This window comes from Populus alba, chromosome 2 (genome assembly GCF_005239225.2).
Source record: "Populus alba chromosome 2, ASM523922v2, whole genome shotgun sequence".
NCBI lineage: Eukaryota > Viridiplantae > Streptophyta > Magnoliopsida > Malpighiales > Salicaceae > Populus > Populus alba.
The window spans coordinates 1,278,405-1,295,795 of NC_133285.1; the positions used below are offsets into that span (position 1 = coordinate 1,278,405).

The 17,391-nt window shown below is 33.5% G+C and overlaps 3 protein-coding genes and 1 non-coding gene across 4 annotated transcripts; 2 read left to right on the plus strand and 2 right to left on the minus strand.

Annotated features, from left to right (window-relative positions):
- Positions 1–629: 629 nt before the first annotated feature.
- LOC118052661 (uncharacterized) lies at positions 630–3,101 on the plus strand. Its single transcript, XM_035063666.2, has 6 exons — positions 630–924; positions 1,023–1,071; positions 1,156–1,282; positions 1,906–1,976; positions 2,071–2,143; positions 2,465–3,101. The coding sequence occupies exons 1-6, from the start codon at positions 681–683 to the stop codon at positions 2,576–2,578; spliced, it is 678 nt and encodes a 225-aa protein (XP_034919557.1). The 5' UTR covers positions 630–680; the 3' UTR covers positions 2,579–3,101.
- Positions 3,102–3,298: 197 nt separating this feature from the next.
- LOC118052662 (UPF0496 protein At1g20180) lies at positions 3,299–4,979 on the minus strand. The gene is made up of 2 exons (XM_035063667.2): positions 4,823–4,979; positions 3,299–4,630 (listed from the first exon to the last, which is right to left on the minus strand). Exons 1-2 carry the CDS (start codon positions 4,869–4,871, stop codon positions 3,501–3,503), a joined length of 1,179 nt encoding a protein of 392 aa, XP_034919558.1. The 5' UTR covers positions 4,872–4,979; the 3' UTR covers positions 3,299–3,500.
- A 3,179-nt stretch (positions 4,980–8,158) lies between these two features.
- LOC118052663 (probable cinnamyl alcohol dehydrogenase 6) lies at positions 8,159–11,191 on the minus strand. The gene is made up of 6 exons (XM_035063668.2): positions 11,005–11,191; positions 10,783–10,896; positions 10,449–10,676; positions 9,245–9,533; positions 8,632–8,785; positions 8,159–8,527 (listed from the first exon to the last, which is right to left on the minus strand). The coding sequence occupies exons 1-6, from the start codon at positions 11,097–11,099 to the stop codon at positions 8,325–8,327; spliced, it is 1,083 nt and encodes a 360-aa protein (XP_034919559.1). The 5' UTR covers positions 11,100–11,191; the 3' UTR covers positions 8,159–8,324.
- Positions 11,192–14,095: 2,904 nt separating this feature from the next.
- On the plus strand, positions 14,096–15,765 carry LOC118052665 (uncharacterized). The gene is made up of 3 exons (XR_012169080.1): positions 14,096–14,679; positions 14,841–15,113; positions 15,263–15,765. It is a non-coding gene; the product is annotated as an uncharacterized protein (transcript).
- The last annotated feature ends 1,626 nt before the right edge of the window (positions 15,766–17,391 follow it).

The window sequence follows — 17,391 nt, forward strand, 5'->3', positions numbered from 1 at the left end:
GAAAACTATTGTAAATTCAATATTCAGTATAGTTTCATTAAAAAATATATGAATTAAATTGGTTTTATTTAATTTTTTAAAATATAAAATTAAATTAAATTTATCAATTTGGTTCGGATATACAATTAATTTTAGTTTAAAATTATGAAAAAAATTAATATAATTAGATTTTTTTAATCTAAACTTTAAAGTTAATCTCAAAATAATAAGAGACCATTTATGAGGTGCCTTTTATTTTAGAATTAAATCAACATAAATTTAAAATTAAAGATTTTTAAATACTTGCAGACCTAAAAGGCTGGAATTATTACTAAAATTAAATTAATTAATTTTTTAAAAAAATTTAAATACTTGCAGATCTAAAAAGTTGGAATTATTACTAAGATCAAATTAATTAATTTTTTTTAAAAATATTTAAAAGTATATTAATGATTATTTTTTAAAAAACATCTTAACATCTTAAAATATATTAAAATAATTTTTTTTTATTTTTAAAAAATGTTTTTGATATTATTATTAAAAAAATGTTTTTGATATTATTATTAAAAAAATATAAAAAATAATAATTTTTATAAAAATCAAAATTTAACAAAACGCCCTCCCCCAAAAATTGCCGAGAAGATATATTGTAAAGCCGTGACAGGTATCAGAGACAGACAAGGACTGTTAAACTGTAACCTATGAGCTGCCAAAGTCGACTCTCTTGTCTCCCCTCTCTAGAGATTCCAATGAATAATGAAGCAAACGATCTTGAAAAATCATCAGTACGAAACAACCCCACTCAAAACCTAGACCAAGAACTAAAGGAAGAAGAAGAAGATGAAGAAGAAGAGTTGCATAAGCTGCTTTTACCTGACATTCGTGATCTTCCTACCACACCTCCCTCTTCAGTTCAGACCAACTTCGTCTCCTATTTTGCTCCAGGTTGATTAACTCTACACTTCTATCTTTTTTGTTTTTTGTTTAATTTATGATGCTTAAGAAAGCTAATACTTTGCTTGATTTGTGGGATTTTGGATCAGATTTTGTGAAGCCAGGACACGACCAGTACGTTTATAGGCATGCCAATGGGTAGTATTTTAACTCTTGTTTTAAATTTGTAGGGTTTGATTGACTGTTGAATTAATTGTGTTTTGTTATTGGGATTGAAAAAAGGTTGTGTGTGATTGGTTTGGCTCGGACCCATGTGGCTTTTAAGGATGAAGGAGGGATAACGGTTGTTGATTTCAATGTTGGCAAGTCTGATCGTAGTGGCATTAAGGTCACCGGAAAGCGAAAGAAGGTCCGTTCTTTATGGCTGTATCTCTTTTATTGTATAAAAATTGAGCAACTTTCCTAAGAATTTTGGCGAATTGTATGAAGAAATTGGTAAAAACTAGACCTTTTGAAAATCCCATTCCTAGGAGCCTGGTTGGTTTCTTAAAAGGGCCTCTTGCTGGCTTTTAAATTGATGGGGATAATGGAATTTAAATTTCTAACATGGTTGCAAGCATTAAGATTTTTATTTTTATTTTTTGTTGAGGTTTTCTAGATGTTTGGATGCTTAGTGATAATGGAAGTCCACCATCTAAGTTGGATTTATAGAGTCATTCACTGAAACAATAAGATGATCAAATCTAAAAATCAGTTAGTTTCCGCTTCTTTTAGCGGCATTGTTTCATTTTGTGCACATTGGTTTCATGGGTTTCGTATCATTGGAAGTGCAATCGGCCAGTTTTACATAGCAGAACTGGATATCTGAGCTGATTGCATTGAGAGGTAATGTGACTGCTTTGGAGGGAAATGATTTCTGGAGACCAGTCGGATTTCTGTTTTGTAACGATGCAGTTAGGATCAGGAGTTGATTCATCTTCTTATATACTTGTTTTGAAAAGTTTTACTAACAACAGAGATCTTCTTTTGCAGAATGCGCAGCACTTTGAGTCTAATACTGCTCTGTGTAAAGTTTGCACCCAGAATGATTCCTATATTGTCAGGTACAGCTTTTTTTTTCTCAGGTCCACACTCCCTTTCCCCCCTCCTAACTTCATTTTAATATTGGAGTTGAATTTTGTTGTTGATTTTTGACAGATGTTGTGTTAAAGGCTCTCTGTTGGAAGTGAATGACAGACTAATCAAACAGCCAGAATTGCTTAACTCTTCAGTAAGTTTTACTCTTCCATGCATACCATATCTCAGATGCAAGTGTCTTTCCAGATAGGAACCTCATTATTGAATTAGTGATCAATTAATATTCCCTCTTACTTTTTTCAGAGAAAACTATCATGTGCTCTTTACAAGATTTGCCCTTTTTTAGTTAATAGCAACTTGTGCCAAAATAAGGCAAATGTACTGGAAATCTACATGATGGTGTGGTGCTGATTGTAGTCTTACATAACTTGTGTCGAAATGTAGGGAAATACCTAGCTAGACATAATCGTATCAGCTTCTAAATTTATCAGATGTTTTCCTGACCAAATCGCAGGCAGACAGGGAAGGGTACATTGCCATTATCATGCCAAAGCCAGCAGATTGGCTGAAGGTCAAAGCTTCATTGTTGGGCCTTGAAGAATACAAGAAACTGAGAGAAGGGAGCTGAGCTATCAGGGATGCTTAGGTAAGTTTTATGGCCTTGGAGAAAAACAAGAATTGCCGAGCTTCATGTGGAATTCCTCTGGTCATCAGTTCCTTTGATGGGCCACACCCTCCTAACCAATTTGACGAATTTTATTTCTCCCCCGATATTGTATCTGGTTAAATTATCAGTCCATTTTATTCCTCCACAAATGGAATAAAGCAGAACAGTAAATTGGATTGTGCTTCTTTTGCTAATACGCGGATAGGAAGCGGCCTCGTCATACTGGACGTTGAGGTACAGCTTACACAAGTAGCACAATGATGCGTGACTGAGCTTACGCTACCTGATGGGTTATGCCTGGGATGCCAAGAAAACAGCTTTTTTTTGGCAATAAAACATGTCTGGTTGCTAGATAACTGTTTCTACATTTATTGATGATTTCTCTTAATTTATTATATCAAAATTTCACGTCAGGCATACCTGACGAGAATCGGACAATGCTAAATATTCCAAGTAATTTGCGGTTATACCGTGTTTTTGAAAATTCTTGATGTTTTGTAGCTTTAAATTATTTTTTTTGTGTTTTAGGATTTGTTTTGAATTGCTGGTATTCAAAATAATTTTTTTTAAATAATTTTGATATATTTTACAAATAAAAAACACATTGAATTCTTGAACATGTTAACAGGGAATATAGATTAATCGTAGATTTCATCGGGCGTCAGCATAATATGCTGGAAGTTGGGTTATCCATAGAGATTGTATTAATGAATACAGGGTTAACAATTGGCATTGGACGTGCCTTGTTTTGACGTTATTTGAAAACAAAAGTCCAGGTGAACCGAGCCAGGGGAGAAGCAATTTCTATGTGGATCCTGTATTGTATTTGTAACACCAAATATCGCCTGCTGCAACTATCTCTATCCTAATATTGTCCTCGTTATCATGGGAATTTTCGCTGATGATCATCAGCTTTACTGTTGTTGGATGCAACCATTATCTCGTCCATAACAAGCCTTCTGGATCTATTTATGGTATGAAAACACAAGTAGATATGTCGCTCAAGCTCTTCTAGCTGCTCCAGGTAGCTTGAGTAGTGAATGTGAAATTCTTTCACGACCTCCTTCAATAGTTCAGGTTTGTTATTCCTAACACACATATCAGCAAGAGCTTTCTGATGTTCCACCTCATCAAATAAGCTCCTCGTCAGCCTGCTCACGGTATCGAAATCATTGATCAATATGTAAATTCCTTTGGCAGCAAGATCTAGCTGTGCGCCAAGTCCTTTTTCTAACCTGCTTTTCTCAAGCCCTCGATGAACCAGCTTGATTTGCTTTCTGAAAGCATACAACGAGCAACCCATTAGTCCTGGTGCAGCCACAATGCCAGCCATGCTATGAATTGCAATTACAAGCAAGGCAATTAGAAGTGCAGTATGTGATATCACAAGACATCCTCCTCCAACCCTTATACAAATCCTTCTGAACTTCGCTTTCCTCGTAATCCTTTTCTTTTCTGAAGTCAATCCATGGAGCAACACCACGTTGTCGTCATGAAATTCATGGAATTTTTCAGTGCTAAAAAACATCGATAACGGATTTTCAAGCAATGCATAAGCAGCCAGCTCTCTAAACATAGCGCCCCGAATCTTATCTGAACAATCTGCAGAATCATACACCCTTTTGCTTAACTTGATTACCCTTCTAATTTTCTTATAATTACCTCGTGTTTGTTGGATGCACTGGAGATGCAACTCACAAATACGGCATGCTTTTGAGCTGGCTTCAAAGTAATCAACCAGAAGGTGATGAAACTTTAAGCTTCCCATCATCTCTCTGAGGGTCTCTTGCTGTTGTGGTTCAAATATGTAGTCAGAGAGGTGAAGATAGAAAGGAAGAGATGGATTAGACGGTGAGGCGACTTTGTCAACTCCATCAATGCTCGTTTTTCTTAGCTGGTCTTGAACCTTGCTCCACATTTCTACATAAGACTTCGTCCTGAAAGCTTCCTTGTACTCTTCATTAACGTTCAGCTTGTTGCTTAAGCTGTTGCCACGCTCCTTTGGAGATCTTCCTGAAACCAGAAAGCAACAAACATGAATCAAACTGTAAAATAATAATAATAGGATCAAAGCTAGAAAACTTATGAAGCAACTTGAATCAACAATTTCTAGAAACTAAAACATGGAATAAAGATTTTTCCAAAATATGCAGGGGATTTTGATGGAAATAAGCTTGAGAAAGACATGGTGATGTTGAAACACACCTGCCCTTGAAAAGATAGATCTTGTCTTAGCCCACAAAAGATTTGTCATGTTGATGAAATCCTTTCCTTTTCTTTTTTATGGTTTCTTGAAGTAGATTAAGAGTTCGATTAAAGAATTTATAAGGGGAACATTCATATATATATATGGAGGAATTTGGGTTTAATAAAAATGAGAAATGAGGGATAAAGAAAGTCCAGGTGGAAGTAATTAGGACCGCCTCGTTTCGTTATTTAATAGCTTTTGTCACACGATAACATCCCTCACACGCTGTGTTTACCTGACGTGTAATGCCTTGAGACACAGCTTTTGCAAGCAAAACTGGTGGTAGCAAGAACAAGATGGGATGAGACGATAATAGCTAGGTATTTTAAAAAAATACAAATTCTCCTACGTTATTAACTTGAAATCAATTATGTATAATATTATTTTCTTCTCCTTTTTTTCGTGGAACATATTTGGACTTACTCTAGTCTTTATTGTTTTTTAATTATCTATGTTATTAAATCACTTAAGTCACAAATTAAATAAGGTTAACATGAACCACTTCAAAATAATATAGTTTCAAGTTAAAAAAAAATTAAAATAATATTATTTTAAAAATATCAAATTAAATATTAATAAAGTCAACATTAAATCTAACCAAATCAACTCCCATTTGATTTATTTTAAAACTTAGTTTGTGTTAGGTCTTCAATTGATAAGTTATCAAATTAACCCGTTAGATTAGATTGAGTTTAATAATATTAATTATTATAATTATTATTTTGTTAATTTTTTTTAAAAAAAATATAGATCATCTGCGGATTATCTCAATATAATTGGATTTCTATCAATAAACTCCAGAACGTTTATTTATAGAAAAATAAAGAAGAAGCTTTCTTCAGGAAGCTTCAGTGCTATTTCGATTGCCGCGTACAAATTTTCAAAATATCCGTTGTTTTGAATATGGACGTTCTACAGTTCGAGAGGATTTTAAATTTCAAGGATGATAGTAAGAGAAGAGGTTGTTGATAGGATTGACATGACTCGGTCATGTTGATTAAATTCGTTATCAGTTCCCTTTTTTTTTGTACGAGATGATCATGCTGTTTTTCTTGAAGTATTTGTCTCGAAACTCCTCAGGGAAAAATACTTTTAGAAAATATAGAGTTTTCTTTTACTTAATTCCCTTCTTTTTCTTAATTGCTTGGTAATTAAAAATCGTAATTTCCAGCTGCCATCCAGAGTATTTGAAAAATGAGCAAAAAATATTGTGATATTGTGCGTGCTAATATCGATCCTATAAGTATATCATCGAAGATCTAAGATGATTAAATTTGTAGTACTTAATTTATTCTACACTGTATCTTTAAGTAATGGCCACCGATCTTTTATTTGTTTTTCCATGTTGTTGAACCATTCCAGCCAAGGACATGAACTCGGTCTCCTCTTTTAAAAGTAAAATCATTAATCTTTTAAAAAAAATTTATATGGGTGCGTAATAATATTTGTTTCCTAGTTATTCCTACCAATTTTATTAAACACGTTGTAATTTGATGGGTTAACATAATAATTTGTTTATCTATAATCTAATCCAAGTATAATCTAATTCAAGTAAGATTTCAAATTAAATTAATTAAAAGTTAATAAAAATTTAAAATAAAATTATTTTTAAAAATTTTAAAATTATAACATTTTAGATTAATTCTAGTAAACCCACTTAATTTATCATCCAAGTTTTAGATAAAATCATAAATTAAATTGGATTTAATAACTTTTTATTTTGATTGTAATAACAATAGACTTGCAAATAAACTAATCTCTTGCTTTTTTCCCCCGTCAAATCATTCAAGATGCAAAGGAACCCGTCAGATATTTCCACTTTTTAAATGCCATTTAGTCCACAGTAGTTTGTTATGAATCATGTCACATAAGATAACAAAAAGCAAACTACATCCAGTGGCGTGACCTTTTCTTAGAACTTTATTGGGAAAAAAATTCCCCTTCTCTATTAAATTTATGCCTTCGTCATCCCCTAATTGTTCCTGTCATTCTTCGAGATATTCATGGGACTAATTTTCCTAAATTGTGTTTAATAGCTTCGATTTATAGGATTTAATCCCTCCATGTAATAAAAGAAAAGGGCAAAAAAAAAAGCTTTCTCGGTAATGACTTCACTTACCATACTCAAGCTCAATCCACCAATTCGGGGTTAAAAAAGTAGGGAACAGAAGGGAGATAGGATAAGCTTGATGAGGCGTCGGCATGCTCATCTGCTGAACTGGGCACAAGTCTGCGGCTGATTGTTCTCTCCCCGTTATTCACGTTTAGTGGGCAAAAAGACGTTCGCAAACTTGTATCTTAACCCCTCAAAATTTATAAAGCCCAGCCTAAATCTACCTACCGAGACCGACTATAGGAGCACGCGATATGATTGCTTTCGGAGCAGGCATTTGTCTTGAAACTTCGAGACATTCTTGCTTCCACTCCTGGGCATCTTGCAACCGGACAGAATTAAGATTTGAGCTGGCTTTAGTATGTGGTATTAAAAGGTGGCCACATATTTGTTTGTTTCCAACTGATTATGCAATTTCTTCTCAACAAGGGCGGTTTATGAACTGGGATTTCTCTAGGGTTCGGGAACCTTCCATTATTTATTCATGCCCTAATTATTATGGGTCGGGATATTGAGAATTAGAAGTCGGTAAATAATTTTTTTGTACCCTTTTCTTATGATAAGAGATATTTTTATGCGTTCATTCGAGACTAAATTTTTTTACGTGATTTTAAGAGTGAATTCCCACATCAGCCCTATACATTAAAAGAAATTTAATAAATTTTACTGGGTGTTGATCTTAAGACTTGAAACCCAAAAATTCAGGAATAGAGCGTACCCCTTAACTATAAATTATAATTGGTTGAGTTTGTAACTGTGGTATGAAGATTCAAACTATTGATTGAGATCAACTAGCTATACCCAGCAATCATAAGCAAATTAAATGGGGAAAAGTTGAGAGAAGTAAAAGATAATATGATTGCTATTTTCTATCAATGAGAAGAAATTGTGTATGATTTTAGGTCTACAAGTCGGCCGGAGGTGGGCGCAGGGATCAAAAGGGTATCGTGCAATGAAGGGAAAAATCAGCTAATTGCTCAATTTAATCTAGACCCAGATGGTGGGCTTAGGATTTCATGTTTGAGCCCAGAGGGTGTACACCTATTATGGGCTTGAGTTATCATATTCTATCCTCCGTGATCAGGTTCTATTGCCATAAAATGAAAGTCTGGTCACTTAATTATGATCCATAAGCTTGGGATTTCAAGACAATTTGCCATTTCTCGTGAAAGAAGAAGAATGATCCAACCGAAATTTGCAGTAATTGTTCATTTCCGGCGACACACAATGATCCAACCGAAATTTGCAGTAATTGTTTATTTCCGGCGACACACGAAAACAAAAGAAATATGCCCACGAAATTAAGAAAAAGGAATACTATTATGTGAGGGAGCACTTCTGTATCTCTAAAGATTTGAAGACTTTCCAGCAATGTCAATGACAAAACGATATCTGACATCGTTTCTTGCAAGGCGGTCCCAAGCCTCATTAATGTTGTCTGTTTTCACAAGCTCAATGTCACAAGTTATGTTGTGCTTGCCACACACATCCAGCATCTCTTGTGTCTCGCTCGTTGATCCTGTCATGCTGCCCCTTACAGATCTCTTGCCTGCGTTGTGTACACAAACAAGAAAGCAAAAGAGAAGAACACTTGTTTTACTGTTCCATATTCGATTACATATGAATCGACTAAGCTTCGAAACGTTAATTTACCGAATATCAGAGGAAAAGCTGGCAGTTCCATCGGCTGGTCTGGTGCGCATACCACTGCCAATGTCCCGTTTACTTTGAGTAATTCTAGTACTGGCCCCAGAGAATGCTTAGCTGACACAGTATCCACGATAAAATCTAGAGTTCTTCTCGCTGCCTGCCATCCAAAAAATACATCTTCTTCCTTATTTATTCTTTTATCTCTTTTACTTTTTCTACAAAACAAAACTTAATGAAAAATAACATGAAACTGATAAAAGGACTAAATTGTAAATAAATCCTACAATACAGAGGTTAAAATATAATTTCTGTAACTACCAATTATCAAACATGATTAACTAATTTATTATAATTACTCGGCGGACAATGAATACCAAAGAAAGCACATCGTTATTATACTGGACTTAAAAATTAATTCGGAAAAGAGTTTAGATTACTGGTCAATTTGTGTCCATACAGTATGGAGATCCAAGGGCCCATCCCAGCTACCTGACTTTTTGTTGGCCAATGACCAATCAAATCGACAGCTATTCTAGCTACAAGGGGACAGGCAATTATATAGGGACAATAAATTGGTTGGTGGGAAGTGGGAACCTGGAAGTAGAGGGTGACATACCTGAAGTTCTTGGGCATTAGTGCTGACAATGAAATCATCAGCTCCCAAGCGTTCTCTGGCCTCTTTTTCTTTAGACGGAGAGGTGCTGATCACAGTTACATGGTGACCAAACGCCTTGCCAAACTTGACGGCTACATGTCCTAGACCTCCGAGACCAACCACCCCTACCCTTTTTCCTGGTGTGTCGACCAAGTTGCTATCCTTGAAAGGGCTGAACACTGTAATTCCTGCACAGAGGAGGGGCGCTGTTGCATCCATTGGCAGGTTTTCTGGTATCCGCACCACATACCTTCGTGTAGAAATTTAGCAAAATGAGAATATGTATTTTCTTAACAATTTTCAATCATAAGATAAAAATTACTTGCTTCAGATCAAATATATTTTAATTTGGTCACATGGATGGAAGAGATTCCCCCTCTTCTCTCATAAATTTTTGTATTGAAAAATGAAGGACGAACGTCGAATAAGTTCCCAATATCTATAATAATTCTTGATTGAGTCCGCAAACAAATCCTTGTTTCATTTGGGTCTCTAAAGTTGTTAGAAATTCTTGATCGAATCCTTCCATTCATGTTTTTAACAAATTCTATCTAAAATGTACTTTTTTTTATTTAAAAAATAATTGAGAATTTATTGGTTATTGGGTTAGGTTTAATTCGCTCATAATAAATAGATCTAGTCCAAGTTAGTAAAAAAGTTATTAAAAGAAGTAATTGTCTCCTCTAATCATATATATAAAGACACATAACTCATATGAAAAGATTAAAAAAAAAAATTGTTATTTTGTTGAATAATCATTCTTTTCTTTTCTTTTTTATTTTTTTTTAAACATTTTATATTAACTTGACAAAATTTATAAAAATACTTGTACTATAAAATATCACTTTAATTTTAGTAATTAAAGTAATACTAAAGTAATTGATTTAAAAATAAAAAAGTAAATTCTCACAAACAAGTAAGTTTTCTTTTCCGATCTAAAGGAAACAATTAAGATCTCAGCAATAGTTAGAGGGTAATCAGTGATGAAGTGGTCTCACGCAGAAGAAAACGACTGTTAATAACAACTAATATTGCAGCTCATCACTTTCCCACTTCGCTTTTATTTTCCACACTAAAGTCATGAAGAAGATGACAAATTTATGTTAGGTGGGGGGTTTAAGACATTGAAGTGGATTATTAATTAATGATTAAGACTGTTCAATACCTGTGATCTGCAACCAGGAATTTAGAGTAGCCACCATAAGTGATGCTACCATCCCAGAAAATACCATTGTAAGTCAACTGTATTTGGTCACAATAATTCTCATGGGAGCTCTTGCAGAAATCACACTCCAAACATGAAGCTGCCAAGCACCCCACTCCAACCCTGTCTCCCAACCTGAACTTGTTGACGTTGCTCCCCACCTTCGTGATTATCCCAGTAATTTCATGCCTATCATACAGCGAAAACATTAAAACTTTCGAGAAAAACACAAGTACATACATAGGACTTGATATGTCATTTGCACGACAGGCATTAGACTTTGAAGACTTGTTACCCGGGGACAACTGGGTACATGGAAATGCCCCAATCGTTCTTTGCAAAATGGAGATCAGTATGACATATTCCGCAATACATAATCTCTATGGTCACATCGTTGACACCATTCTCCCTGTTCATTGCACAAATCAAGTCCACTGTTTACTCTTGATCATAGTATGAGCCTACGAGGAGCAAGTATACTGTAAAAAATCTATGGAACTGACTGCTAATTACGTACCTTCTTTTAAAAGTGTAAGGGACGACTTTGCCAGAAGAGTCGAGGGCTGCCCAGCCAGAAACGGTCTGCGTGTGGTTTGGAGTTGTTTGAGCCATAAGCTGAGACTCGAGGCTCTGCTCGGACAGAGGCAGGGAAAAATGGGTAGCTTGAAAAGAAGATGCTCGCTCGAGTATGTTTAATTATGGGAGGACTGTCTATTTAAAGATGCGTCCTTGAGGTAGGGCTTATAGGACCACCGGTGGATTGATTGTATTATTATTGTTTTTTTATATATATAATAATTTCCTAACAAAATGGATTAAATTAGTCCCATTGATCAACTGAAATTCATATGCATTTTGACCATGCCATTATCTGGACTTTGAGCTGCATGGCTACCACATATTTAGTTATGTCGTTAGTTATGGTATCATTTTGGGTTGTTGAGTGAATAGTACTAATATCAATTTGCTTGAATGACTGCTAAATTTCTCTGATTTTTCTCTCAACTACAAGGAATATCCTCGATTATATTCTTTTTCATGTGATTTCAAGGAATAACCTCGCATGATTTTTCAAAATAATTTAATGAACTTCGCTATATATTAATTTTAAAGTTTGAGCTTGAAAAATCAATGATATATACATATTTTCTTGACTATCAGGTACAGTTAATATACGCCTAAATCCTAATGAATCCTAGAGTTTTTTATTTAATTATTTTGAATCCAAAATAGTAAGGAAGTACAAAAACCGTGAAATTAATTTTTATTACCCAAAAACAATATCTCGTCATTTAATGCCTGTTTTTTTTTCTTCTGACAAATAATTTTTTTGAAAAAAAAAAATGTTTTCACCGGGCAATGACTGAAAATTCTTGGCAACAGCCTCAGGTATCATACGTTTTAAATTAATAAATTCTAACCCCGAAGATTCTCAAGATTTGCGAAACAACTTTTCCAAGGAGACGTTGGCACGATTTGAGAGTGTAGTTTGTCCAGTATTTTTTTAAAAATTTTAAAAATAATTTTTAAGTTGATTTTTTTTAGTTTTTTTTTTTATTATTTTTATGTGCATAATATATATATATATAATAAAAAATTACTTTAATATATTTTTAAATAAAAAAATACTTAAAAAATTACTTGTATGGCAATTTCAAACATTAACTTCCTTGTATCAACAACCACATGGCAGGATATTCAAATCAGTCGTGGCTGAAAAACTATTTTTTTTATATTGATACCATCCTAATTTTTTAGCAAAAACAAGATATTTGGAGATTGGGATTCATCGACTAGAACCAGTAATTATATTAATAATTGCCTATTACTAATGCTTACAAAATAGTGTTAGGTGAGCACGATGCCAGCTAGGGATGTGACCAGTCGTTGCTAACTTTTTAATGTGGTCTTTTTATTATTATTATTATTAATATAAGTATTTGTATCGCTGAATATTCATCTCAATTAATTTAATAAATTTTAAAATTAATAATTATATAAATTTTAGTAGCCATCAAATTAATAATCACAAAAAACAAACCTTTTTATTTGAAATTCTTATCATTAAAACACCAATTAGATGATAGTATTATTTTAGTACATTAATTTTGATCGTTAGCCACTTGAACGCTTTGCTTGAGGGGATAAGGTTGCTCGGTGTTGCATTACGTCCACTTTTCCAACTAAGTTTCTTTCCTTTCTGAAAAAGTCAAAGATGTTTGGTAGGCTTAGGCTGGGTGTTTTTTTTTTTTTTTTTTTTTTTTTTTGAGGGGTGAGGGGGGCATATAAGACAAGAAAAACAAAGGAAAGAGCGATGGAGAAAGACAGTGCCCGTCCAATCAGCTTGAACCGCATGTGTTTCCTGAGCACTCCTGCTTATCTGGGCCCGTGATGGATTCAAGCTCAGTATCATTATGGATTTCAAAGTTTACTGAGAACGGCCCGGAGAGAACTTGTGCAGTAGTGGGCCTCATTTCAGGCCTTGTCCTGGAGGCCCAATTTACCCCAAAACATGCCACTTGAGTAACACTTGTGTGATTAGTCATTATCCTTGGAGCTATATGCTTTCCTTTCATATAAAAAACCTGTTCTGGGATTGACTTGGGACGAAATGAGTGCCTTGAGTCAGAAAGTCAACTTGACTTAAATTTTTAATTTTTTATATAATAAATATATTAAATTATTATTTTATAGAAAAATTAAAAATTCAACATGAAAATTTATTGGATTTCACCGGGGCAAGAAGAATTACAAGTCAACCCACCTTTTTTAACAAAATTACTCAAAAAAAATTTCAACTAAATTAGTTCAAGCTTTAAATTATCCACATACAAAAATATAAAAATATATAATTTTTAATATATTTAATAAATCTTCGGTCATAATAAATTAGTAAAAAAGAAAGAAAGAAACTGTCCTAGCATTTGTTTTTTTTTTTTAAGGTTTTTCAAAAAAAAAAATCTTGATAGAGAAGTCATAATAAAATCGTTTTTTTCCCTCTCTCTCTCATAATAAGGTAGATGCCCACACCTTATAGAATCGGAAGTGATCCAAGAAGTGCACGCCTGTATATAAATCTGGTCAAGGAAAAAACAAATAATTGGCTTTTATGAATTTTAAAGGTCGGTAAAACATAGCTTTTTCTGATTTCTATTTTTTATATATTTTTTTTGTTTGTTATGGTAATTTTAGTAAGAAAAAGCTCTTGCTTAATAAAATAATAATTTTAAGGATTCAAGATGCATTAACATGAAAACGGGATAATTGTAATATCGATATATAAAATTTATATATTTTTTCTTAATTAATTATAATAATTTATAATTTTTTAATTAAATATATTAATTTTTAATTTTTAATTAAATACTTTAGTTCACTTTCCATCATTTTTTTCCATATAAATTCGTGACAAACCAGGAGCACTACACAGGAAGAAGATTACATTGAAGACTTTCTTCTTTATATATATATATATATATATATATATATATATATATATATATATATATATTGTTGTTGTTGTTGTTTTTATTATGGCTTGAAAAGAAAGTAATTGGAATTTAAAACTTGGAGGATTTTAAAGACATACCATATAACGTAATATGGTCCCTTATAAAGAGAAACCGAAATATCTCTCCATCTACAGTGACTCCTAGTCCAATCTCCTTTCGTACGGCCCCATATCAACCAGAAAGAGGAGAAGAAGTATCTCTTCATCTCCAGTCACTCCGAGTCACATCTCCTCTCGCATGGCCTCCTGATCCGTGTTTCCTTGTAAAAGTATGTGATCAGTGGCAGGAGATCAAAATATAAATAAAAACAGCATGAGCACCGATAAAGTCTCTAGTAATTCTCCTTCAAAATCCCTCTACACATGTTCATCTCCTTCAACTTTGTCTTCTCCTTCTCCAATTCCAAACCAATCAACGACTGGAAACTCAATGGAAGAAGTTTGGAATGATATAAACCTAGCTTCTCTTCATGAACATCCAAATAGTCACACAGGCAGCAACAGCAACACCGACGACCATGTTTTTCATGGTATGATGTTTCAAGACCTCTTGGCTAGATCTTCCAATAAAGACACACCAACAAGGGTTGCCTCTAAGGAACCCTCATCTGGTGGGGGCAACAATTTCTTGAAGAACTCTTTAGGGCCACCACCAGCTACTATGCTGAATTTGAATTATGGGTATGATCATTTTCAATATCTGGAAAGCAGGACTGTCCCTTTGAGGTCAAATCCACACAAATGCATAGCCATGCCGGTGCTGGCACACCAAGTTTTTATTCTTCTCCCGATTCCCCCTTTGATTCTTTGGGTTCTTCTTCATTGTTCCCTTCCGTTTGCAGAAAAAGGCCTCAAGAAAACGGCGACGTTTCTGGCGGCGATCGGAGGCATGAGCGCATGATCAAGAACAGGGAATCTGCAGCTCGGTCCCGGGCTAGGAAGCAGGAATCTTTCTCTCCTTCTAAAAAACTGTTTTAGTGAAATTGAATGATTATATAACTTTAATGGTTTTATTTATTTACTTTACCCTGTTGCAGGCTTACACGACCGAGTTGGAACTTAAAGTTGCTCTGTTAGGAGAGGAGAATGCCAAGCTTAGAAAGCAGCAAGAAAGGGTCAGTACCGTAGAAGAGGAATGTTTTACACACACACACACACACACACACACATATATTTTTATTTTCCAGGTATGGAACGTTAAATTACACAAAGCAAGAGATCACATCATGGCATTTAAATTTGTGATGCATACTTGCGATTACAGTTCTTGGCAGCAGCTCCTGCTCAGCCACCAAAAAAGCACACCCTCTATCGAACCTCAACGGCTCCATTTTGAGAAGTAAGAAATTTATGCTTAGCCCATTTACTCCTTTCACCCCTTTATGTTTCCACTTGGCTATCTTGCCAAAAACTTCCTCGAAAAGAGGGAGATGTTCTCCATATATCATTTCAAAGGGCTTTTGATGTAAGAGAAAGGAGGGGAAAAGAAAGGTAGGATAATAGCAAGGACAAATTAAAGTTGCCTGGACGCCAAGCCGCAGGACCAGTTGAGGGTTCGTATTTTATTTTCTTGAACCACTATTTCTTCACTCCTTTGTCTTCTTTTCCATGTTTGCTTTCTAATTTTCCTCCTCCTATGTGGACGCTGTGACGTTGGGAGAGATAAATGCCGAGGGAAAATAGCCTTAGCTTGTTTGTTTGCCTACAAATATGTATATAAAGATGGGACCTGTTTGGCTATCAATGTCACTTTCTATTCTAACCTTATCTATTCATTTTCAGTGTCCTCCTTTCCATCATGATTTATTGATTATTTTTATTGGTATTTCACAGTACTTGGTGTTTTTCTACTTCGTTTGTATGTGCCCCTTCCGAGCAATCTTGCATTTTACTGCTTGTCTAGACGGAGACTTTGCAAATCAAATGTGAAGGGGAAACTGTGGGTTTAATTAGAGACATGACAAACACCTAGGCTGGCTCAACCATGTTCTCTAAACTTTTTTAGCTTCAAGTTATTATTTTTTAATCATTTTAATGTGTCAATATAAAAAAAAATTATTTTAAGATATTATTAAATAAAAAATATTGTAAAAAACAATATTTATCAAACTTCCAAACATTCCCCAAACGAATAAACCATTTGGAAAGGATGAATAGGTCTAGGATACTTCCATCGCCTTGCACTGCACCATTACTTTCTCGGAAACAGAACGACAACAAAAAGGATCTTCGATTGGCACCTATATTCCATCATTCAAACAGCTTTGGCCGACACGTTAAAAACCATCTCCATCCGTTGGCAAATGCTGTAAGAAGGATGTCAAATTGTCAATAGTCTGGGACCAAAGTGAACTTACATAGGCAAAAGATTGTTCGACATTTAGCTTGAACTATACTTGGTCACGGTGCTGCGCTGCAAAGCCAAACTATATATATATATATATTATGAAATAACAATATTGAATACGCAGTAAAAAAAAAATATTAAAAACCAATAAATGATAAATATATAACAACGCTAATTAGAGCTAAGTCAAAATAAAATACTATGTTAAATCTGCATTCCAGATTATATAATTGAAATAACCTAATAAAAAAAATAAAAAAGAATTATAAAACCCTTAAAATAATATGTTAATTTTTTAAACCTATGACCCGAGTCATTACACTCGAAGTATCCAATTTAGAAAAAACTATAAAGTTCAATTCTCAATAAATTAAATATTAAATGATGAAATTAAAAAAAAAATCATACAATTTTTTTTAAAATAGCAATTCATGAAATGAGGATTAAAATCACCATTACCACTAATATTAATTACTAATATCATTAATATTAACATTATCATTATTAAAACTATTATTATTTTTATCATTATTAAAATCACTATAATTGTTATTATTATTACTATCATCTTCATCATTGTTGTTGTTGTTGTTGTTTTTATTATTATAATTTTTAGCATTATCATTATTAGTAATAATAGTAACATTTTTATTAGTATTATTACTATCTTAACAATAATTACCACTGTCATCGTTACTATTGTTGTTGTTACTGTTGTTGTTACTATTGTTATTATCACTGTTATCACCATTATTATTATTAGTGTTTTTATTATCGTCACTATTCTATTTTTGTTCTCCCTCGCGTACAATTATCGTTACTATTATCATTATTATCATTCTCACCTTCATTGTTGTTAATACTATTATTATTACTACTAATATCATAATCATCATTTTTATTATTATTACCATTGTCATTACAATTATTACTATCACCATAAGTATTATTATCATAATAAACTATTATTACGACTACTTGTTATGACCATTATATATCATCACTATCAGTATTATTATAAGTATCATTATTATAATTATAAATAT

What these genes read in the sequence shown, in the direction of transcription:
- LOC118052661 (XM_035063666.2), top strand. Translation starts at nt 681, where the DNA reads ATGAGCTGCCAAAGTCGACTCTCTTGTCTCCCCTCTCTAGAGATTCCA. An exon ending in CGTCTCCTATTTTGCTCCAG is followed by an intron (nt 925 to 1,022) that starts GTTGATTAACTC and finishes ATTTTGGATCAG; the next exon opens with ATTTTGTGAAGCCAGGACAC. An exon ending in TCACCGGAAAGCGAAAGAAG is followed by an intron (nt 1,283 to 1,905) that starts GTCCGTTCTTTA and finishes CTTCTTTTGCAG; the next exon opens with AATGCGCAGCACTTTGAGTC.
- LOC118052662 (XM_035063667.2), bottom strand. Translation starts at nt 4,871, where the DNA reads ATGACAAATCTTTTGTGGGCTAAGACAAGATCTATCTTTTCAAGGGCA. An exon ending in ATCTATCTTTTCAAGGGCAG is followed by an intron (nt 4,631 to 4,822) that starts GTGTGTTTCAAC and finishes TTCTGGTTTCAG; the next exon opens with GAAGATCTCCAAAGGAGCGT.
- LOC118052663 (XM_035063668.2), bottom strand. Translation starts at nt 11,099, where the DNA reads ATGGCTCAAACAACTCCAAACCACACGCAGACCGTTTCTGGCTGGGCA. An exon ending in CCTTACACTTTTAAAAGAAG is followed by an intron (nt 10,897 to 11,004) that starts GTACGTAATTAG and finishes TGCAATGAACAG; the next exon opens with GGAGAATGGTGTCAACGATG. An exon ending in CTAATGCCCAAGAACTTCAG is followed by an intron (nt 8,786 to 9,244) that starts GTATGTCACCCT and finishes TTTGGATGGCAG; the next exon opens with GCAGCGAGAAGAACTCTAGA.